General features: G+C 46.2%; 5 protein-coding genes across 9 annotated transcripts in view; 4 read left to right on the forward strand and 1 right to left on the reverse strand.

Moving 5' to 3' along the window:
• The first annotated feature begins 358 nt into the window (after positions 1-358).
• fis1 (fission, mitochondrial 1) lies at positions 359-2,680 on the forward strand. The gene is made up of 5 exons (XM_019858571.1): positions 359-452; positions 1,134-1,266; positions 1,345-1,421; positions 1,523-1,628; positions 2,303-2,680. The coding sequence occupies exons 1-5, from the start codon at positions 408-410 to the stop codon at positions 2,404-2,406; spliced, it is 465 nt and encodes a 154-aa protein (XP_019714130.1). The 5' UTR covers positions 359-407; the 3' UTR covers positions 2,407-2,680.
• A 1,787-nt stretch (positions 2,681-4,467) lies between these two features.
• Positions 4,468-7,586, forward strand: cldn15a (claudin 15a). The gene is made up of 5 exons (XM_019858575.1): positions 4,468-5,050; positions 5,137-5,301; positions 6,923-7,004; positions 7,081-7,188; positions 7,266-7,586. Exons 1-5 carry the CDS (start codon positions 4,834-4,836, stop codon positions 7,360-7,362), a joined length of 669 nt encoding a protein of 222 aa, XP_019714134.1. The 5' UTR covers positions 4,468-4,833; the 3' UTR covers positions 7,363-7,586.
• Positions 7,587-8,049: 463 nt separating this feature from the next.
• dnajc3b (DnaJ (Hsp40) homolog, subfamily C, member 3b) lies at positions 8,050-12,617 on the forward strand. 2 transcript variants are annotated; one of them, XM_019858415.1, is made up of 12 exons: positions 8,056-8,310; positions 8,402-8,512; positions 8,720-8,844; positions 8,922-8,996; positions 9,075-9,218; positions 9,341-9,522; positions 9,603-9,722; positions 9,789-9,894; positions 10,582-10,702; positions 10,799-10,931; positions 11,213-11,361; positions 11,758-12,617. In XM_019858415.1, exons 1-12 carry the CDS (start codon positions 8,226-8,228, stop codon positions 11,901-11,903), a joined length of 1,497 nt encoding a protein of 498 aa, XP_019713974.1. In that variant the 5' UTR covers positions 8,056-8,225; the 3' UTR covers positions 11,904-12,617. The 2 variants fall into 2 exon arrangements, with proteins under 2 accessions (XP_019713973.1, XP_019713974.1); XM_019858414.1 differs by having other exon boundaries at positions 8,050-8,310; positions 8,922-9,218.
• Positions 12,110-13,548, reverse strand: naa38 (N-alpha-acetyltransferase 38, NatC auxiliary subunit). Of its 2 annotated transcripts, none has more exons than XM_019858418.1 (3): positions 13,446-13,548; positions 12,937-13,081; positions 12,110-12,855 (listed from the first exon to the last, which is right to left on the reverse strand). In XM_019858418.1, exons 1-3 carry the CDS (start codon positions 13,530-13,532, stop codon positions 12,731-12,733), a joined length of 357 nt encoding a protein of 118 aa, XP_019713977.1. In that variant the 5' UTR covers positions 13,533-13,548; the 3' UTR covers positions 12,110-12,730. The 2 variants fall into 2 exon arrangements, with proteins under 2 accessions (XP_019713977.1, XP_019713976.1); XM_019858417.1 differs by lacking the exon at positions 13,446-13,548 and adding an exon at positions 13,306-13,439.
• The window catches only part of chd3 (chromodomain helicase DNA binding protein 3), a 31,178-nt gene continuing 21,720 nt past the window's right edge, over positions 13,038-22,495 (forward strand). The window contains exons 1-15 of one of the 3 annotated variants that reach the window (XM_019858412.1): positions 13,038-13,113; positions 15,571-15,759; positions 17,665-17,792; positions 17,867-18,055; positions 18,440-18,567; positions 18,659-18,906; positions 18,996-19,135; positions 19,207-19,242; positions 19,782-19,875; positions 19,934-20,109; positions 20,370-20,630; positions 21,164-21,394; positions 21,501-21,724; positions 22,192-22,323; positions 22,380-22,485. In XM_019858412.1, coding sequence (XP_019713971.1) covers positions 13,044-13,113; positions 15,571-15,759; positions 17,665-17,792; positions 17,867-18,055; positions 18,440-18,567; positions 18,659-18,906; positions 18,996-19,135; positions 19,207-19,242; positions 19,782-19,875; positions 19,934-20,109; positions 20,370-20,630; positions 21,164-21,394; positions 21,501-21,724; positions 22,192-22,323; positions 22,380-22,485 — 2,352 coding nt within the window. In that variant the 5' untranslated portion in view covers positions 13,038-13,043. Of the gene's footprint in view, positions 13,114-15,570; positions 15,760-17,664; positions 17,793-17,866; positions 18,056-18,439; positions 18,568-18,658; positions 18,907-18,995; positions 19,136-19,206; positions 19,337-19,394; positions 19,571-19,781; positions 19,876-19,933; positions 20,110-20,369; positions 20,631-21,163; positions 21,395-21,500; positions 21,725-22,191; positions 22,324-22,379; positions 22,486-22,495 lie in introns of all 3 variants that reach the window. The other 2 variants (XM_019858411.1, XM_019858413.1) reach the window with 2 other exon arrangements.

Genomic DNA, 22,495 nt, shown 5'->3' on the forward strand with positions numbered 1-22,495 from the left:
CTTATTTTCTTTTAGTTCTTATATACTGTGTGTGTGTGTGTGTGTGTGTGTGTGTGTGTGTGTGTGTGTGTATACATATATATGTAAATATATATGTATATTTATATAGAATCTTTAACATGAAAATATTTTTCCCGTTTCGCCTTCGCCTGGCTTGACATCACACGAAACGTGACTAAAGATGGGCGTGGTCAGATGTTCCATATAAGCCAACAGTGAGTACGTTTGACCGACGTATTTAATTATTTCATAAATAATACAAATAAATAAACTCAATACAATACAGTCTATGTATTTATAGTTTTATTCGTACTTTATTTTTTTTCCTATCCACTGTGGCTTCATGCTGACGTCCCAGGTGACGTTTCTAAAGAAAGGCGTGATGTCTGCGTCCTATTTCCGCAAACATGGAGGCCGTGTTGAGCGATGTAGTGGCTCCCGAAGACCTTCTAGTAAGTTCCCCCTTTGTTATTAAGACACTTTTTACCCACCCCCATCTCGTCGTTCGACAGCTAGCAATCCGATTTACAGACGTGCGTGGAACCCCCTTTTGACCCAGCCGTAGGCGAATAGTTTTAATTTCACGGCGAGTAATTTGTCACGTCACATAGGTAGCTAATGCTAAGGTTCCTTTTAAAACTTTGACTGGCCTGTTAACACTGTGTCTTTGATCGACACTTCCATCCAACAAACTCGTATCTCTATATATGTTTCAAATCGAGTATCTTAATTTTATAGCATCATCTTTTAAAATGAATATCTGACAGATTATTGGATTTCCCTAAAATGACTAAAAATATCATCTTTAAACCCGCCTCAAAACTCACTTGCATTCTTTGGCAATTGACTCAGCATGACTCACTTTTGATCTTAGTTTTACTGTTTGGTGCCTACTGCCTTCTTTGTTACTGATTTATTGCTTTATTGTTGTATATATGTTAGTTGCTCCATGTACAGCACTTTGTATGCAGCGATGGCTGTTTGAAAGTGCTCTATAAATACAGTTGAGTTGAGTTTCCTGACTGCATCTTTTTTCCTGGCTCAATTTGAGGCAGCTGCAAAACCGTTTTGATCATGTGTAAATTGCGCCTGAATCTAGTGGCTCACTCCTTCATTGTATTAATTTTTTTCAGAAATTTGAGAAGAAATACAACAATGAGCTGGCAAAGGGAGCCGTTTCCAAAGAGACTAAGTTTGAATACGCTTGGTGTCTGATCAGGAGCAAATACACCGACGACATCAAGAAAGGAATTGCGTTGTTGGAGGGTGAGTGTTGCCAACCACATGGGTTCTGTCTCGTTTCCATCGCGTTCCTTTCACATTTCGCGGGTTGTTTTGCTCAAGAACTTGTCCAGAAAGCCTCAAAGGACGACACGCGCGACTTCTTCTTCTACCTTGCTGTTGCCAACTATCGACTGAAGGTGAAAAGCTCGACCACATCAGTCATGTTCTCTTGGAACATGTACACGAGTAAATAAAGGAGTGAGCAAAAGTAATGAACATTGTGCATCTCTGCGTGTAGGAGTACGAAGAAGCCCTGAAGTACATCCGCATCCTCCTGAGGAACGAGCCGGGCAACAAGCAGGCGCTGGAGTTGCAGGCGCTTATCGACAAGGCTTTGAAAAAAGGTGAAATTGACCCGTTTGAGGGGATGGAGTGTGAGTGTGGTTTTGCGTGATTAAGATAGTGACTATGTTCTAACAGAGGGAGTGTGAGTGAGTGGACCTGAGGGAGTGAGCGTGAGTATGCAAATGAGTGAGTGTGTGAGTATACGGCGATGCGGGCCTGAGTGTACGTGTAGTTAGTGCGAGTTAGAGTTAGGGCATGTGAATAAATGAGTGAGCGAGCGAGTGAGAGCATGTTTGCGTTTTAGTGGGTGCAATTGCAAATGAGATGGCAAGTATGAGTGTGAGAGTAAGAGCGTGCGAGTGAGCGTTTGGGTGAGTTTTAATGGATGTGAGTGAGATTGTGACACTGCAGGTGAGTGTGAGTTGGTGGCTGGGTGAGAATGTTTGCGATTGTGCGCCTGAGTTCGCTTGACGGTGTAAGTGAGAGTGTACAAGAGTCTGCGTGTGTGAGTTTGAGCAGCTGATGGCAGTTGTGTGTTTTTAAGTGAGTGCGTGTATGTGAGTTTGAGTGGCATTTGTGAGAGTGTTATGCGCAAGCGAGAATATGGGAATTTTGTATTTATTTATTTTTTGGGCACGTGAGATTTAGAGTTGGTGCAAATATGAGCCAGTGAGTGTGTGCCTTTTGTGAGTGCCTTTGCACAGCCGCTCGTTGACCCCATCCTGTTTCCTAGATGGCTTGGTCGGCATGGCGATCGTAGGGGGAATCGGTCTTGGCGTGGCCGGTTTAGCCGGGCTCATCGGCCTGGCTGTGGCCAAGCGAGGGCCCAAGTTTTAACCCCAAACTTTTTCCTTTCTCTTTTTTTTTTTTTTTTTTTTTTTTTTGCTGGACTGCCATTGATTGATGTATTCTCATTTGCATTTACATTGACCATTGATCGCCAGCTTCCGCCTGTGTACATAACAAAACAAGCATCAAGCCACGCCTTTTATTTATCATCCAATTTATTTTAATGCTAATCCACTGAAAAGGGAATGTTCTGTCAAATGTCCCGACTTTAACAAGCTTGTTTTCCCCGGATCGTCAATAAAAGAGAAAAAAAAAAAAAAAAGAAGGAAAGTGTTGACTTGAGTCACCTGTTCTCATCAAACAATTCCGTCCTTATCGGTAGCGTTGCACGTCGTTCCCGCAGAGTACATCGTGATCGTAACGTGCCGCCGTTGACAGCAACAGGAAAAAACATGTCAGAAAGAAAAATACAACTTGGCCTAGTTGGCTGACCTTGTAATCGTCTTGACTCAAAGATGAAATCAAATTTGTCAACGTCGTTTTACAGCGCCATTTTGTGTGTGTGTGTGTGTGTGTGTGTGTGTGTGTGTGTGTGCGTGTGTGTGTGTGTGCGTGCGTGCGTGCGTGCGTGCGTGCGTGTGTCTGTGTGTGTGGTTATCAGCCTCGTGGTGTGTTACTCATTAACTCGCACCGAAACTCCCAAGGGACTAACGAATAATTTGCCGTCATAAAACTATTTTGTGTGTGTCCATTAAATCACACTTGTGAGGGTTACCATGATAAACTTAACTGGGGAAAAAAAAATCACAGCAGTATTTAATGTGGATTATTTATCAGGTAATTTAAAAACAAAAATTAGTTTGCATGGCTTCTTTCCAGGTGGCACGGTTGGAGACTGGTTAGCATGTTCGCCTCGCAGTACGAGAGGTGCAGTGTTCTATTCCGGCTCCGGCCTTCCTGTGTGGAGTTTGCATGTTCTCACCGTGGCTTTTCTCCGGGTACTCCAGTTTCCTCCCACATTCCAAAAACATGGACGGCACATTAATGGAACACTCGAAATTGTCCCTTGGTGTGATTGGTTGTTGGTCTCTGTGTGCCCTGCGATTGGCTGGCGACCAGTTCGGGGTGTGCACCCCCTACTGCCCGAAGACGGCTGGGATGGGCTCCAGCACGCCCTTGACCCTCATGAGGATAAAGCGGCTCAGATAATGCATGGAGGGATTTGTTTGGATTTGAGATTTGTGTTACTATTTCCATTCAAGTGCCACATTGAATTGTGTGTGTGTGTGTGTGTGTGTGTGTGTGTGTGTGTGTGTGTGTGTGTGTGTGTGTGTAAAAATTTCATTGAAGTCATTTTAGATATTTTACAGCTCTGTGTCACATTGTGGGCTTTGGTGTGAGTTTCCTCTCCCCTGCACTTTTGCTGAAATTGAGGAGTGGGAAAGAATGCCATCACAAAGGTCTCGGCTTGCCCAACATGCCTCCTGTGTTTGTATGTCACGATTAATGAGCTGGCTGATAGCGTGAGGGAGGGCACCAATAGTTCACCAAGGTGACACCCTTTGCGACAAAAACAAAAGCAGATCCCCACATGGTCGCCTAAAAATTATTTTGAAGAGCGCCTGACTTGATCTAAACTAACACAGTGACAGCGGATCTCTTGATTCGTGTCCTTCAAGTGTCATGCGTTCATCATCCCAAAATCACTTGCAAGTGCGTCCTGCCCCATCGTGAATATTTATGCCCAGAGCTGTTTGCGAAGCAGCGTCGACTACCTTTGTTTGGGGAAAAAAAATTATAGCTCTATAATTTTTAAATATATATGTATATATAGGAATATATATATATAGATATATATATATATCTATATATATATATTAGAATTAGCATTATTTTAAATGAAAGAATCTAATTTTTCGTTTAAAAACAATCGCATCATTTTATATTTAAACCAGTGGAAAATTTCGTTTGCCATAAGGTACAAAACAGACATGATAATAAATAATAAATCATTGACATGATAATGGATAGATTTTTCTTTTCACAATTTTACTTTTTAGATTTAGATTCAATAAGAGTGGATGATTTGTTGTTGTTTTTTTAAATCTGTTTTTGTTGCTCATATTTTTTATTTTTTTATTTATTTATTTTTTTTATTTTCCCATCTGACCCCACCCCCCTCCAAAAAAGGGGGGCATAGTTTATGCTCTTGCTCGTGTGACCATTGGACTCGGCGTGAGCTGATAAACACCTGCTACGTTTCAGGGTGTTAAGTGGTAGCGGATTTGCGTGCGTGCGTGTGTGGAAGTGGGCGGAGAGAGCAGGTGATATAAATGCATGTCTTTGGCGAGCGTTCATACTTCTCCTCCAAGCCATCGCAGCCGATGCTTGGATTGGCCTCGCCGACATCCGGACGTCGCTCGCTGCTCGTCGCTTTTGGAGCTTGAGGGTGGGCGGGGTGGGAGGGGTTGAATCATGGATCCGATTGTGGAAGTGGTGGCGTTGTTTCTGGGCTTCCTGGGCTGGGTGATGGTCGGGGTGGCGCTACCCAATCGCTACTGGAAGACGTCCACGGTGGACGGCAACGTCATCACCACGTCCACCATCTACGAGAACCTCTGGATGTCCTGCGCCACCGACTCCACCGGCGTCCACAACTGCCGGGAATTCCCGTCACTGCTCGCTTTGAATGGTAAGTCAGACCTGGCGAATGAATGAATGAATGTTTTTCTTTTGCAAAGATCGGGTAACCTTGTGATGTCGCCGTCCCCCTCCCAGGTTACATCCAGGCGTCCCGTGCCCTCATGATCACATCGGTGGTGATGGGCGCCTTCGGCCTGGTGGCGGCGCTAGTGGGCGTGCAGTGCTCCAAGGCGGCCGGCGACAACTACGTGCTCAAGGGTCGCATCGCGGGTGCCGCCGGCGTGCTTTTCGTGCTTCAAGGTGGGGCCGTGCCTCTCAATACTTATACCAAGTACTACCTCAAAATAAAATACACTGAGACTGAGGTTTGATTTTGAAAATCTCTCTTTTCAATTTATTGCAAACATTCATTGTCAAGACCCCACCAATCTTTGCTCCCCACTCCCCCCAGGCATAGCACCGGAGCGGAGAGTGCGGGTTTGTGCTCACGTGCGTTTGGTTGTAAGGATGCCATGGGAGGGAGATGTATTCACAAACTTACTCCAGACTTCTTTTTGGCCACTAGGGGGAGCCCACCAACTTAGTGAATTGCTGGAGCCTCTGTGCATATTTGACATTGCAAAAATCTTTTGGCTGGGAATGAGCGTGTACCGATTTTGATCTATCGAGTATTCGCGAAGGCCGCCCATCCCAGCCATCGATACTTGGGGCAAAAGAATCCGACATTGAGTCCTCCTTGCCAGTAGTTGTCGCAACACTGCGATAATTTGACGCTTTAGTGAGTCATGTGTCAGTTCACAATTATCTGTCCTTGTGTTAAATTAAATGTTGGGTTTTAAAAGTACTCGCGCTATCAGTACTCAAGAGTAAATACTTGTACTGGTACTGTACCTATATTCATGACTTGTGGTTTCACGTCTGGATTTTGGGGCCGAAGATATGAATCGGTTTTCAAAACTCCAGAAATTTACAAGTTGGAAAGTTTCCATCGTCATTAACTCCTGGCGCCATCAACGAACCCAGTTAAAGTGAGTTGATGAGCTTCATTTAGCCGAAAGTAATGTTTCGCTGGCATCCATAGGCTATTATAAACGTCTCATTTCTTTATTTTTGCGCCAATTCAGTGAAATTGAATCATTTGCCCCAATGATCCGTGACTGGGAATCGCTGCTTCAAGGTGAGCGGCGTGGAAAGGGGAAAAAAAAAAACGCCATCGTTAGGCACGGCTGCTATAAAGCACCTAAAGGACAATAAAAGACGCGCTTTACAACTTATAAAAATCAATTCTTCCTGTCAAACTTTGGACTTGTTTGGCAGCCGTTGTCTCCTTAATGATTAATTTGACAAAATGAGTTTTTTGCACAATGGGGACATTGTTGTGTAGAAATTGCCTGAAATACTGAAAAGCTGATGCTGAACTGCTGTAGTCTAGAAGTAGAATTGGAGAAAAAAAAAATATCGACATTAGAGACGGTACATATTAATTTTTTTTTCTTTTTTTATGTGAAATACGTTTGAATCAAATCGTTGAGTTTGAGGTGAATTTCTTCAATTTTGCCATAAACTTAAATTCTCTGGAATATTTTGACATAAGAACGGTTTGAAGCAGTTGAGAAATGTGAAATTTGAGGTACAATTATAACTTTTCTTGATGAATTTCAATTATTGTTCTTAATGATGGTACCAGTAAGAATTCTGAGAAGGTTTTAAAAAAAAAAAAAAAAAAAGCCTAATGTCCTGATTGAGCGGAACATTTTGACTTTGAAAATTGTTGAAGCGCCTCATCAAAATATGAAAAAAATAGCGGATGCAATTTGTGTACAAATTCCGAGTCTTTTTCCATCATCAGTGTCCTCAATAGTCATGTATATTGAATGTCTTCTCAAAGGGTTTTTGATACATTGTTACTTATTTTTAATAGGTTTGTGCACAATGGTGGCAGTGTCCTGGTACGCCTTCAACATCACCCAGGAATTCTTTGACCCATTCTTTCCCGGTACCAAGTACGGATGACCCAGCACGTTTGGGGGGGGGGGGGGGGGGGACAGGCGCCCTGACTTTGTGTTTCTGCCATCGCAGGTACGAAATCGGTGAGGGGCTTTACATCGGGTGGTGCTCGGCCATGCTCGCCATCGCCGGGGGGGCGTGCCTTATGTGCTCCTGCAGGATGGGCTCGCAGGAAAAGTAGTAAGTGATGCCCTCCCTCTTCTGTACCAGAAAGTCATTTGATTTCATCTTAACCTTTTTGTTTCTTCATTCTGTAGTCCTTTGCCTCATCAAAGCAGAGGTACCGTTTATTCTGGACCGGCCCGGACCAGAAGTGTGGCTGCCAGCACATATGGGCGGAATGCGTACGTTTGAATGGAATCTATGTTTTTATACTCATGATTATGTTTTCTAGTCAAATACGACGACGAAGCATTGTTTTGTGACATTTTGTACTCCATTTTCTGTGAGGTTATTTATGTCAAATATTCACATGTACTTACTATGCAATGGATATCTGTTGATTTGATTTTCGATTTTTTTGTACATTTTTTTTATTTGTTACAATTATGCACAATAAACGTTCTTTCCATGTTGAACACTGTGGTTTGGGTTTTGAGTCATTTTATCATTTCGGTCATCCAAAAGCAAATCCAAATATATCACCAATAAATGAACAGAAGCAAGGAATTTTTGTCGAGTTGAACGTTTTGATGGACAACAATCGCATTTGACATTTCTCTGTTAACTTTTACTTTCTGGAATAGAAAATGCCTTTTGTTATTTTTTTTTAAAGCGTGACCGCAACGTCCAATGAGAAAAGGCCGCGTCCCGAACCGGATGCGGATGTGCTGGCGCATGGACCAATTATGTTGAGGGGTCGGCGTGGAGGGCGGGGTCGCCAAATATCACATGAAAAGCTATATGAATTATTTTCCCGTGGATTTATGAGTTATAGCCGTTCTTTGGTCTACTGAAAAACACTTATAAGTTGGATTTATTTTTCATTTTTATTTTTTTAATTGTTTTATGCGTAACTTTGCGTTAAAAGCGCTATGATTCTTGGGGGAACCTTTGGAACCCGAGTGGTGTTTTCCATACGGAACTTAAGCACAGACGGAGCGTAAATGTACTGTTCTCGGCTTGTTGTCTCCTACGAGGAGAAGAAGCTTCAACTGCAGAATGGCGTCTTAAAGAGTTCGACTTTGAGTTTCGTGTGTTACTAAACCATCGCCAGTATGGATTGGGGACGCCTAACTGGACTCAGCGGGGTCCTGTGTTCCTTGTCCCTGCTCTCTGTCATCATGGACCTACAGCTGGACGGTAAGGCGGTGCAGGTCGCCCTGGTAACTTGTTGGATTGTTTTTTTGTGTTTGTTTTTTTTCTTTTCAAAGACGACCATGTTGTGTTCTAGGCGTCTTGGGGGCAACTCGAGGCGAGATTGAGTATCACTTGGAAATGGGCCGCAAACTTTTGGCAGCCGGTCAGCTGGCTGAAGCCTTGTCCCATTACCACTCTGCTGTGGGTAAGCTCAACATAATCACTCATTGAAGTCCAAAGCAAGAGTCTTCGAAAAAAAATTGGAATGTGAACATTTAGAATGGTTTAAATACACTTAGAAATGTTGAATTTGAGGTGAATTTATTGCATTTCAACTGATGTGAAATGGATAATAATAATTGATAAAATGCCAAACGTGAGACTTGAAGTTGGCATATCTTTGTGTGTCCAGATGTGGATTCGAAAAACTACCTGACGTACTACAAACGCGCCGCCGTGTTCTTGGCCATGGGCAGGTCGCGATCTGCCCTCCCCGACCTGACCAGGGCCATCCAGCTCAAGCCCGACTTCCTCGCCGTAAGAAATAATAATGAAGTCCGCCTCGCCTCATGTCGCATGACTTCTTTCCTGAATGTCTTTTTGTGCATTCCCAGGCCCGGATGCAGAGGGGGAACATCCTTCTGAAACAAGGCAATGCGCAGGAGGCCCACGACGACTTTGAAGCTGTGGTGAGCACCGGACCAGGTTTTTGTCCTGGCTTCAATAGAGGCAGTTTTTGTACCTCTCTTGTTTTTCTCGCTCGACAGCTCCGGCCATCTCCGGATCACGCGGACGCATTGGAGCAACTGGCGAAAGCCGAAGACCTGGAGGAGCTGCAAGAGGACGCCCGGGCCGCATACCACCAGGGCAACTACGGCGGCGCCATCTTGGCGCTGGAGCGAGTCATTGAGGTACGGTGAAAACAGGGTTCCGAATTAGGTTGGGCTCACCCCCACTCACCCATTCTGAATATGCTTACTTATCTTAGGCTTGACCGTTTATTCGTTAGGATAATTCTCAATCTCCACGCTAGATCTCGCCTTGGGATCCCGAGATGCGGGAGCTCCGCGCCGACTGCTACCTCCGCACCGGGGACCCGCAGAAGGCCATCCAGGACCTGGCGCCCACCACCCGGTTGCGCAACGACAACCGCGCCGCATTCCTCAAGCTCAGCCTGCTGCATTACAGCCTGGGGGAGCACCATGAGTCTCTTAAGTGAGTCTGTCCCCCACACCCTCACATTGATCTCTCATCTACTATCCAGCCCACACATGTTCTTCTTACCTTGTGCGCAGCCAAGTCCGAGAGTGTCTGAAGCTGGACCAGGACGACAAGGATTGCCTGGGCCATTACAAGCAAGTGAAGAAGCTCAGCAAGCAGTTGGACTCGGCTGAGGAGCTCATCCAGGGGGAAAGGTGGGGTACCAAGGCGCTTCTCACCCCCGAGGCTTTGCTTCATTCAGACCTTGCGCTCACCTTTAGGTGCCAGGACGCCATTGAGAAGTATGAGGGTGTGATGAAGGCGGAGCCACATGTGCCACACTACACCAACCTAGCCAAGGAGCGGATCTGCTTCTGTCTCGTCAAGGTGAGACGCTGTCTTGCTCTACAGTGAGGTTATTTGATAATTTTGCGAGTGGTCCCGCATTGAAATTATGGAGGAGTCCACTGTGAGTGACAAATCAATGTCAATATTTGGTCTGGTCAAACCTTTCCTGTGGTTCTTGACCAGGTTTGCACACAGCGCCACAGGGACTGTGGCGCAATCCGCCACACAGATCTTCTCGAGATCTGTCATGTTTTGGGGCTGTCACTGAGCAAAATGGCAGGATGGTCAAATACTTATTTGCCTCACTGTAACCTAGGTTGTTTTATTTATGTATTTGTTGTGCTTTCGTTAGTTTGTTAAATCAATTGATGAATTAGTTTTAAAAAAATGATGGGTTTTCTACAGCTTAACTAAATTCCGTTGACTGGAGTCAAGTTAAATTGAGTTGGGAAAGTTGATTTAAAATAAGCTCATTTGAGCTAATCAAAATGTAATTGACTTTGTTAAAGGAAGTTCATTTGAGTTGGATTATGTTTGGTGGAGTTAAATTGCGTTTGGTTAAATCAAGGGTAGTTCAGATAAAATTTAGTGAAGTCGAGTTGGTTCTGTTAAGAGTTGAGTTGAATTCTATTGCGTTACATCAATCATCGTTACAGTAAATGGAATGAAATTGAGTGAAGTTAAATAAGGCGGTAGGGCTAAGTCAGAGACCTGGTCATTTTCCAGCTCAAGTCAGCCACGGACGCCATCGACGTGTGCTCCGAGGCGCACCAGAGAGACCCGCGCAACGCCAAAATCCTGCGCGACCGCGCCGAGGCCTTCATCCTCAACCAGGACTACGAGAAAGGTAGGCCCCCACCGCTGAGTCGCGAGCTAGCTGCCCCCACATGTCGGCGCTGACTTTGACTTGGATTTTTTTTCCCCCTCTTTCCCACCACCGCAGCCGTGGAGGACTACCAGGAGGCGCAGGAGTTTGACGGCGACAGCAACGACATCCGAGAAGGGCTGGAGCGAGCCCGGAAGCTGCTCAAGCTCTCCCGCAAGAGAGACTACTACAAGATCCTTGGAGTGAGCCGGTACTATGTCAGCACACACAAATAACCATTCGTATTTGCATTCAGGCAGAACGATTTAGGGGGTGGAATGGGGGCGGGGGTGTGTGTGTCCTAATTTCTATTTATTTATTTTTTTTCTGTTTGATTTAATTGCCTTTTTTTTTTTTTTTTTTTTTTTACAAGCACATGGAATAATTTAATCTGTATTACAGTCAACGATATCAGATTTATAGCTGCCTTTATAATGTTGTGTTGCTCTTTGCCCTTCGGTCACTGGTTGACTTGTGGAGTGCTCTTTTCAGGGCGGCCAACAAGCAGGAGATCATCAAGGCGTACAGGAAGCTGGCACAGCAGTGGCACCCTGACAACTTCCAGTCGGAGAACGAGAAGAAGGAGGCGGAGAAGAAGTTCATCGACATTGCGTCGGCCAAGGAGGTCCTCACCGACCCAGGTCAGGAAACCTCTTACAAAAATAAAAAATCACACTGTATCACAAACTCGTTTTGTCAATATGAGCTAGTGCACGCCCCCTCCCCACCATACGATGTCACATAAGTTTGATTTTCAGGTTGTTTAGGCTCGTATGCTAATATTGGCATACCCGGCGTAACAACACATTTGAATTAGTGTAGGTGAGCTAAATTCAGTTGGGTTAAATTGAGTTGAGTGGAATTACGTCAAGGTAAATTAAATTGGATCATGTGAGTAAGAGAACTTCATTTGAGCTCATCAAAGTTGACTTGATTAACACTGGCAGAACCAGAGGTTTGGATAAGCAGCCGGTCCAGACTTGACAGTTTGGATCAGCAACTCAAAAGTGATTTTTTTTTTTTCTTCATGTTTTCAGAAATGAGGCAGAAGTTTGACGCAGGCGAGGATCCATTGGATCCGGAGAACCAACAGCAGCAGGGCGGCGGACACAACGGCCACGCCTGGCCTTTTCCCTTCAACCCCTTCGAGTCAGGAGGCAGCTTCCACTTCAAGTTCCAGTAAAAGACGACACCGTGCGCCGTCACGGTGAGGACTTTTTGGTTCAAACAAAAATGGCTGACAGACTTAAAAACTGCAAAGTTCACTTTGTTTTGCCTCTCGGAGTTTTTTTTCTTGTTTTTTTTTTTTTTTTTTAAACCAATTTGTTCAAAAGACTGACGTCATCAAACGGAGAACCGAATGCTGAGTGACAAGTATTCTCTTTTTCCTCATTTCAAAATGTGCACTTTTATTTTCATAAGCACTCTTTTCTGATCAAAGGCTGTGTGATTGCAACTCATGCCAAGCTGAAAGTGTCTTAGGAATATGACTGACGCTTCAAAGTACAGTGAGAGGCGGGATGTTAGGCCGATTTACTCGGAAAACTTCGAAGTTACGGTAGCGCTGTACTTATTTCTTAAAGAACACACTATTTACACTGTAATTTATGAAAGAGAGCATAAGTTATTTATTGAGATTGTTTTGTTTGTGTTTTTGCATTTTCTGTTGCCAATCTCATGCAGGGGCTCAACTGTATGAAACTGATCCCTAAAACAAAAATGTTACTGATGACTGCGTTGTACGTAAAAAGCAAGTTGGAGCCGATCCCAGGTGGAAACACCCTCGACTGGTTGCCAACCAATCGTAGGGCAGTATAATTTTTTTTTTTCCCCAACTCTTCCTTCTATAGGGATAACTGGAGTTTTTGACTGCAAAAACAATAAAGCTCCATGTTCTCAATTCCTGTGTTTTCTTCTGAACTTTGAGACTCCACTGAAAAGACATAACAATGTATTATATTGAATTCCAAAACAAAAGCACAAGTCCGTTCTTCATAGTGCTTTCATTTCCTAGTGGTTCACGCCGAAAGCTTGCGTGTCATCCAGAATGTCAGCCTCGGCCTCAATGGACACAACATGGTGACCCGGGATCATGGCCAGGCCCAGAACTCGGGGTTCCCCTTGGGAGAAAGTGTCTTAAGAGAAGGAGAAGAAAGGGGAAAAAAAAATCAGTAAACTGCCAGGCAACCTTGCTTCAAGCGTGCCACCGTGGTCACCTTTGGATTTGAGGAACTCCTGGGCCGACCCGAGGATTATGTTACAGTCCCGGTCCGTGCAGAGGAAAAGGCCCACCAAGGTCCGGCCGTCAGTCATGCGGATCCTCATGTTCTTGTTCAAGAGACGCTGGAGTTTCTCCCTAGCCTGGGATGATGACACGTCACGTTGTTCCAGAGGTACAGTACAATTACGTTTTATTTCACTTGAACATACGTTTGTATCTAAATATTTACAACTGTTTTTAACGGTCATTATGGCAGCACGCTAAGAGTTTTTTTTTTTTTTTTTTTGGCCCTTGAAGATGTCAATGACGAGATGTAAACCGTAATGCTAAAAGATTCATTTGTCTGCATTGACATTAACCTGACCGCAAATTCGTAAGCGACAGAATTGCTCAGCGCTCGAGTGTCGCTTTTCGGGAAGCAGACACGCGTATTCGGGTTTAAACGCCAAACTATAAACTTAAAAAGAATGACCATAAGCGCGTAAAGAGGCAAAACAAGCATACATGAGTAGACGGTCCGTTTTCCTCGATTGTTGCCATTTGTGCATTCTTCTTCTGTGGTTTGCCGCCGGAAGTATTTGTCACAGACATTTTCTACGCAACACTTGATCAACAGTGACTCTCTGTGGTCATAATAAGTACTACGAAGTGGCTGTTGAATTAATTTGCCTTTCCGAAGCACGTTTTGTTACGTTTCTAACAGCTGAACAGTCTTTAACGTTATTCACCATGATGAGAATTTACCACTTCATTATTTTATTCTTAATTTAACTACTCGAATTTACTACAGTTACAAATCGTCAATTCATGTCATGGTGGTCTAGTTGTGAGCCCCCTTCCTCCCTTTCATTCCTTTCCTATAATCCTTGTTTCCTCCTTTCTATTCTTTCCTTCTTTCCTTTCTTGCTTCTCTTCTTCCCTTCTGTTATTCCCTCTATCATTCCTCACTTCCTTGCAGCCTCTACTCCTTCCTCCTTTTCATGCATCCTTAAATCCTTCCATTCGTCCTTCTTGCATCCTTCTATCCTTTTTCCCCTTGCTTCCTATCATTCCATCCTAGTTTACCTTTTCATCCTCCCTTCCTTTTTACTTTCTATCTTTTGATACATTGCGTCCTTCCTCTCTTGTTTTGTTCTTCGTCCCTCTGTTCCTTCTTACCTGCCTTCATCCCTCCCTTCTTTTTCCAAGTACCCTTCTGTTGACCTCCCTGTTTCCTTCTTCCTTCGATTAATATCTTCTTTACGTGACTATTATTTCTGTTCTTCCATCCATCCTCCATTATTCCTTTGATTGTCCCTCCTTTCATTCCTCCTTCCATACGTCATTCCTTCTTTGCCATTCTCCTTCCATCCTCCTTGCTTCCTTTCATCATCCTATATTGCATCTTTCTTTCCTTGCTTCTATCATGTCATCCTTTTTACCTCCTTCCTTTCATACTGTCTTTCACTATTCCACTCTATCATTCATCCTTGCCTCTTCCACTCATGGTGGTGTCTATTCCAGCTGACTTTGGGCGAAAACTGGACTACACCCTGAACTGTTGCCAGTCAGTCACTGGGCACTCCCTTAATCCATGCATCCTTCAACCCCATCTCTCCTTTCTCATTCCATCCTTTCACCCTTCATCACTTCATTACACCATCAGCCTCTTACTCCTTCCATCCATCCTTTCTTCCGTGTCTCTTTTTGAAACATCCTCCACTCTTTCCTTCCTTCCTTCATCTCTCCTTTCCTTCCTTGTTGATCTAATTTAATTTAAAAAATGTTGGTTGTTTCAGCATACCAGCATGTTAGCTTTTTTATCCCCTCTCATTACAAAGACCACCTGAATACATTCAGTGACAGAAAGACCGAAGGCCACCTGATTTTTTTTCTCATTCTCTTTTCTTTGTTTCTTTTTTTTATTTTTTTTTTTACCCAGTTCCCCACATCGGGCTGCTATCTTCCCAAGTAATTGTTAGCGTTTAATCAATTGCCATTTCATCCTCGAACAGACTACAATCCTCACCACAAGCAGTTAATTTTTTAAGCAATACAATCTGATGTAAGTCTGGGCATGGCTGCGGCAGATTTTTTTTCTCTGCCAGCCCCCCCCACTTTTTTTCTTTCTCTCTTGATCCCAGCGCGCGCACGCGCACGCACACATACACACAAAAATCTTTTTTTTTTTTTAATCCAATGGTGGGGGCCATGCTTGATAGATTTGCTCTGCAATGCAGAAAGTGACACCACAAGTCTGAGGATAAGAGGGGGTGCACAGACAGCCTCCGTACGAAAGGGCTGAGGTGGGGGGGCACAAACAAGTAATAACAATGTAAGTCGCATGCACAGCCCCCTTTTCTTGGAACAATGTAGACTGTAGAGCTTTTTGAAGAGGGAGGGGGCGCACAGGGTGAAGGGGGGGGGGTGAAATAATATAGTCAGCCATTTTTTATGTTAGGGGATTTTTTTTTCTTATTGGGGGGTGTGTGTAGGGGGGTTGTTAAAAAATAAATATAAGAGGGCGGCCATCTTTGTTGCTCTCTGCCTAGTGTAAAATGCCCCCCCTCACTTTCCCCCCCGATTTGAATATTAAATAAACAGCACGATACAATTTCTTTTTGTTTTTTCTGTTTGTTTTGCACACAAGGACGGGATCCCGATGAGAGGACTATCATGTCCTATCCTCCGCGGGCCTGTGAGGAAGACGAGGGCACGGTGCTTCATTCCGAGGGAGGAGATTTTGAGGAAGAAGACGACGGCGACGGCGGAGAGTTTTTAGACGCGAGAAGCGACATCAACTCGCCGGCGGCGCCTCGGCAAACTGCAGCCGCCCCAGGTATGTGAAGGCGTCCCCGATGAAAACAACACTTTGAAAACGACGTTTGGACTCCTGGTCGTGGCAGCTGCATTGCAAATCGCGCACGTCTCCAGATCGGGCGGAGGAAATACGTTTTAAGCACTGTGATGCGCACTAAAACAGCTCGGGCTGCTCGGGAAGTTTTGTGTCCACGGCCAAAGTGTCATCTTCCTCACCCCCCCACCCTACTCCGTGACACGCGTGTCACAGGAATGACAGCATTCCAGGACATATTTCGTGATGCGTTCAAACGCATTCGGGTGAAATCCACACACGAACGTCTCCCATGATGGAGTTGCCGCTGCTTCACGGGTGACTTCCCAACATGTTTATTTCACACTTTTTTTCCCACGATAGTCTAATTCTGATGAGTTCGAGAAGTTTCCGGCGGTCAAAAGGAAATGTGTGCAAAGTCGCGCCTTTCTAATGTTTATAACAACAAAGATTCATTCGCCTGGGCCAAACTCGAACCCGCCGCCGTGCCAGGCTGATAAATGAGCTCCCCACGGCGAGATCCTTAACCCCCTCGCGACCTCCACAGCCCGAGTTCGAGACCCCCCGATGCGTCGCGCTGCTCCACCGGCGGGGCCTACCAATCCCCGAGCTCGAGTGAGCCCAGCGGCCGTTCCTCGACGCGCCGTTCTCACTTGGTTATCCGGGGAGCTGAAAGAGTTGGAGGTAGACACAATCAACGCTAGTTATCAGACTCGAGTTTCTGTATTTATTCATTTTTTAAAAAATTTAGCTTCACTACGTTAGCCAGAGTTAGCTTGCAGAAGATCCAAGTGCTTTGTTCCAGGTTATCATTTTGCCCCCTTGAGGAATACTTTTCGGATCAAGCGTCACCCAAAAATCAACATCCCGAGTAAATGGGTGAAATAATAATGGCACCGAGTCACAACTAACTGTTCAACTGTATGTTTCCAGGTAGCACGGTGAACTTGTGGTTAGCATGTCTGTGGTTCAGGGTTCGAATCTCTGCTACAGCTCTCCTGAGTGGAGCTGATGTTTTCCTCCTGCTTGTGTGAAATTTGTTCTGGTTCACATTCAAGGACAAGCTATGGAGTTTTTAGTTACAGCTTAGTCACAGACTGAGATTTGATGAATTTTTGAAATGTTGCTGTTAATGAGAATTTCAATAGATTCTTTCAGAATTTTTTTCCCTACAATACATTTTTTTCACATCATGGTCTGTGTAGAAACCTACAAAATTGAAACAGAATAAATTTTGGCTTCAACAAATAAACAGTCTGGGCTGTTCTGACCACAGCTTTACTATCCGGTCCTCTTTCTGGACTGTCCATGTTCTTTGGAGCAGTTGCGTTTTCGCCACTGTTTCGGTTTCATCCATGCTGCTGTCTTGATTGTTTGCCAAGTTTCCAGTATCCGGTTTTATTAGAGCTCATCTTTTGGTTGTTGGTTGTGTCACGTCACCACCAAGACGGAAAGACTTGCAATCATATCAAACATACAGGCTGTAAACATATCATATCAAACAGCCTAAAATTGATCTGAATTAGTTGAGTACCGTATACCAATTTCCGGTAAACGATCAAGATCCCGGGAGCATGTTGTGTCTCTCAAAATAAATTCCCTTTGGAGTTTCCATTTTTAATTTGAGACTGTGAAAAACGTTAGATTTGAAGGCCAGCATTAGGTTCATTGGAGACTCAAAATTCTCCAGAGGTGTGGCTGTCTGTCGATACGTGTCCTGCAATAGGCTGGAAACCAGTCTGGGGTGTATGCCAGACCCAAAAGTCAGCGACAAGCTCAATAGAAAATGGATGACCGTTGAAGCTGTTGCCATGAAAGGGTGTTTGTTGCAAGTTATTTCGAGTGGATCCGGATAGTGTGTTCCTTTCTGACGAGTGTCTTTCCCCCTAGAAGAAGAGGCGTACACATCTGACAGGGAGGTCCCGTGTAGAAAGAAAGGACGGCCAAAGAAGAAGAAGGACGCCAAGAAGAAGGACAAAGAGGGGAAACCCGTGAGGGTGAAAAAGCGCAAGAAGATCGTACGTCGGACCGCGCCTGTGCTGACTGTGCTTGATCTCACGAGCCGCTCCTCACCGTTTTATCGTCTGCTCAGGACAGCGATGTAGAGCGCGACTCAGCGCGGGACAGAGACTTCGGTGACCACTCGGACAGCGTCGCCAGCGGCTATGGCTCTGGCGAGAAGAAGAAGAGAAAGAAGCACAAAGAGAAGAAGGAGAAGAAAACCAAGAGGAAGAAAAAAGACGATGAGGAGCGAGACAGCAGCCAAGAGGAGACCACGAGGGTAAAGTAAAAGACAGATAGCTGAAAAATAGATGCTAACTCTTACAATATGGAATCCAGACCCAATTCCATTGAAGTTGGGACGTTCTGTTGAACAGAAATAAAAACGGAATGCATCCATTTGCAAATGTTTAATTGACTAGACTACAGAGACAAGATAGTTAATGTTCAATTCATACATTTTATTGTTTTTTAGCCAATTATCATTCCGTTTTAAAAATGTTATGGCTGCGACACGTTCCAAAAGAGTTGGGACAAGGTCATATTCCCCACTGTGTTACGCCACCTTTTCTTTTAACGGCATTCAGTTAATGTTTGGGAATTGATTGGGTTTGTAATTCTGGTTCCGATGGTCATACTTGTGTGGCTGCCGGTTGCTTCTCAGCAGCCCGTGGAGCAGAAGACCTCAGCCCAGCTTGCAAAGGAGTGGGGTTTGGAGGATGTTGATCATACCTTCACCGAGGAAGACTACAGGGAGCTTACCAACTACAAGGCCTTCAGTCAGTATATGAGGTATGACTCTTGAGGAACTGCGACCCTCTTCATTCCTCCCTTTCAGTGCAGCTCGCACCACTTGGCAAATTCCGATTTCCACCTCCGCCAGGCCCATGATCGCCAAGAAGAATCCCAAGATTCCGATGTCTAAGATGATGACCATCCTGGGTGCCAAGTGGCGGGAGTTCAGTTTCAACAACCCCTTCAAAGGCAACGCCGCCGCAGTGGCGGCGGCTGCGGCCGCGGCTGCCATCGCTGTCGCCGAGCAGGTCTCCGCGGCGACCACCTCGCCCGCGCCTCTGCCTTCCGCGCCGCAACCGCCACCCATCCGGAAGGCGAAGACGAAAGAAGGCAAAGGTCAGTCTTGGGTCCTGTTTCACCCCCCCTACCCCACCCCGTTGACGTCGAGAGAAAATAAACGGGGTTCAAAAGTTTTGGTTGTGCAGGGCCAGGTTACAAGAAGCGCGGTAAAAGTCCTCGAGTCTCTGACAAGAAAAAGGCTTTGGCTGTCGCCAAGGCGAAAAAGATGGCCCCCATTCGTCTCAAACTTTCCCCAGTGTGCGCCAAGAGGAAGAAGAGCTGCTCCGTGAGTACCAGCGCGGCGTCTGCGCAGGTGACGCTCGCGGGTGTGCTTAACCTCGCGCGTGTCTCCGCCAGAGCGACGACCTGGACGAAGACGAGTCAGAGCAGGAGGACTCCAGCGTCCACAGCTCCTCGGTTCGCTCCGACAGCTCCGGCCGCGTCAAGAAGAACAAGCGCGGGCGACCGGCCAAGAAGAAGAAGAAGAGTAAGCGCGGCCTGCGGCGGCGCGGTTGAAACGCCTTTTATTTGCGTCACCTTTCCAGTCCCAGGTGACGAGGACGGCGACGGCTACGAGACGGACCACCAGGACTACTGCGAGGTGTGCCAGCAGGGCGGCGAGATCATCCTCTGTGACACGTGCCCGCGAGCGTACCACCTGGTGTGCCTGGAGCCCGAGCTGGAAAAGGCTCCCGAGGGCAAGTGGAGCTGCCCTCACTGCGTGAGTCCGACACCTTTGGAGTAGGACCCGGAAAAAGTTGCTGAGAAGCAACGAATCGGCCCGAGCATGCATATTCGGTTCATCAACATATATACTGTATGTCGATTCAAAAAAAAAAAAAAAAACTCCGGACGATTATTATGATTTTGGAATCGGGCAAATATTGTCCGTTGGATTGGTCGGGGGCTAGTCTTGAGCTTTCTCAATCCAGGACTCCAGCGTCCACAGCTCCTCGGTTCGCTCCGACAGCTCCGGCCGCGTCAAGAAGAACAAGCGCGGGCGACCGGCCAAGAAGAAGAAGAAGAGTAAGCGCGGCCTGCGGCGGCGCGGTTGAAACGCCTTTTATTTGCGTCACCTTTCCAGTCCCAGGTGACGAGGACGGCGACGGCTACGAGACGGACCACCAGGACTACTGCGAGGTGTGCCAGCAGGGCGGCGAGATCATCCTCTGTGACACGTGCCCGCGAGCGTACCACCTGGTGTGCCTGGAGCCCGAGCTGGAAAAGGCTCCCGAGGGCAAGTGGAGCTGCCCTCACTGCGTGAGTCCGACACCTTTGGAGTAGGACCCGGAAAAAGTTGCTGAGAAGCAACGAATCGGCCCGAGCATGCATATTCGGTTCATCAACATATATACTGTATGTCGATTCAAAAAAAAAAAAAAAAACTCCGGACGATTATTATGATTTTGGAATCGGGCAAATATTGTCCGTTGGATTGGTCGGGGGCTAGTCTTGAGCTTTCTCAATCCCGTGAGGCTTCGACGTTGACCCTCCCTCCTGTCCACCCCCCAATAAAAAAGGAAAAAGAAGGAATCCAGTGGGAAGCAAAAGACGAAGACTTTGAGGACTTTGAAGAGGACGCGGAGGAGAGGACCATGTCGGAGGTCGGGGCGGGGTTGGAGGAGGAGGACGACGACGACCACATGGAGTTCTGTCGGGTGTGTAAAGACGGAGGTGAACTGTTGTGCTGTGACACCTGCACCTCGTCCTACCACATCCACTGTCTAAACCCGCCACTGCCAGAGATCCCCAATGGAGAGTGGTTGTGTCCACGATGCACGGTTAGTTCCTCCGACACGCGCCGGCGTCCACGCATGCTGCCCACGTCGCGCGCTTGCTGTTTGCTTTTAGAGCCGGATTGAAAAGGGTGGCGCAAAAATTCCGCTTGGCAGCCATTTGTTACCCCTTTGCTTACAGATAAAACAAGTGATTCTACCCCCCTTGGAGTTTTCGTGACTTCTCACAAGCAACTTTTTATTTATTTATTTTTTTTGTGCATGACTTTGCATCCTCTTCCACAGAAATAAGTGAAATAGGGTTTCCTTTTTTGCTTTCGTTCTTTCTTTCTATCCTCCTCCCGCTTGAAAAGTCAAGTGTCAAAATATTACCCACCAGTTGGCTCGAAGTCCACATCGGCAAGATGCCCTTGATAGTGCAGGAGCTGGAAAAACAAAACAAAACAAAAAAACATGGAGCATGAAATTCAAACAAATAGCTCATCGTATTCAATCGGCCAGCCTCCTGTCTGTTATTCCTTCTTGTCTTTTTTGTCTCCACACTTTTCATTCATTCCCTCGTGGTGTTTCGCCTTTAGTGCCCGCCCATTAAAGGACGCGTGCAAAAGATCCTCCACTGGCGGTGGGGCGAGCCCCCTCCTCCGGTTCCCGCCCCACCGCCGGACGTGGCGCCCGCTCCGGGCGCGCCGCCCGACGAGCCGCCCCTGCCGCCGCCGCCCCCGCCCATGAAGGGCCGAGCCGAGCGGGAGTTCTTCGTCAAGCTGGCGGGACAGTCCTACTGGCACTGCACATGGATCACCGAGCTGCAGGTGAAACCAAAAAGTCACCCATGATGATTTTTTTTGCTTCAAATCCAAAGCCAATCAACCCAAATGCAACGATAAGATTTGAATCCAAAATTTCCCGACCTTCCAGTTGGAGATCTTCCACTCGGTCATGTACCGAAACTACCAGAGGAAGACGGACATGGACGAGCCGCCCGGTTTGGACTACGGCTCCGGCGGCGAGGACGAGAGCGCGGCGGGCAAAAGCGAGAAGCGGCGCGCCAAAGACCCGGAATTCGCCCTCATGGAAGACAAGTACTACAAGTACGGCATCAAGCCCGAGTGGATGATGATCCATCGCATAATCAACCACAGGTGAAGTGTGCAAGGATTTTTTTTTTTCCATCCTTCCCTCATTTCCTCCGCTCTTCCCACTCTCCCCTTCCCTCCTTTCTGTCTTCTCTTCATAAATTTGTGTTTCACTGCTTCCATTCTTGTGTCATTCCTTAAGTGATGCATCGGTTCGACCTTTTTTAAAACCGAGCACAAATATTTAAATTTGAGTACTCGCTGATTCCCGAGAACTGCTATTTGACAATGTCATTCTATATTGAAAATGCCATAAAAATCGATTTTATTTGAATCAGACATTGTTCCAAAATCCAAACTGGACTTTGGCTCCAAAATGTTTCGAGCGGAGTTCATCATCCATTTCGCAGGGGGATAATTTGCAGCGTTGTCAACCATGTGTGTGTGCCGGGCCGGTGAAATAGTATCTGTGTCGTAGTATTGTCTGCAAGTAGTCATCTGCATACTATATTTTATGTCGCGCCTTGCACCAGTGTGGATAAAAAGGGGATGTATCATTACCTGGTAAAGTGGAGAGACCTGACCTATGACCAGTGCACCTGGGAACAAGACCACATGGACATCCCCGACTTTGTCATCTACAAGGCCAACTACTGGAGACACAGGTACGCCCTTCGACTCCTTTCGCCGATGCGCTCCAGCTCACCCAACGTTTTTCTAGGGACGCCATCACGAAGGAAGACCCCGATAAACCCCGGAGGATGAGGAGCAAGAGTCAGGAGGGCGAGGGCGAAGACCAGCCTTCTCCCGCTTCGCCCGTCACCGACGTGAGCTCTC

This window comes from Hippocampus comes, unplaced genomic scaffold (assembly GCF_001891065.2).
Source record: "Hippocampus comes isolate QL1 unplaced genomic scaffold, H_comes_QL1_v1.1 scaffold48, whole genome shotgun sequence".
NCBI lineage: Eukaryota > Metazoa > Chordata > Actinopteri > Syngnathiformes > Syngnathidae > Hippocampus > Hippocampus comes.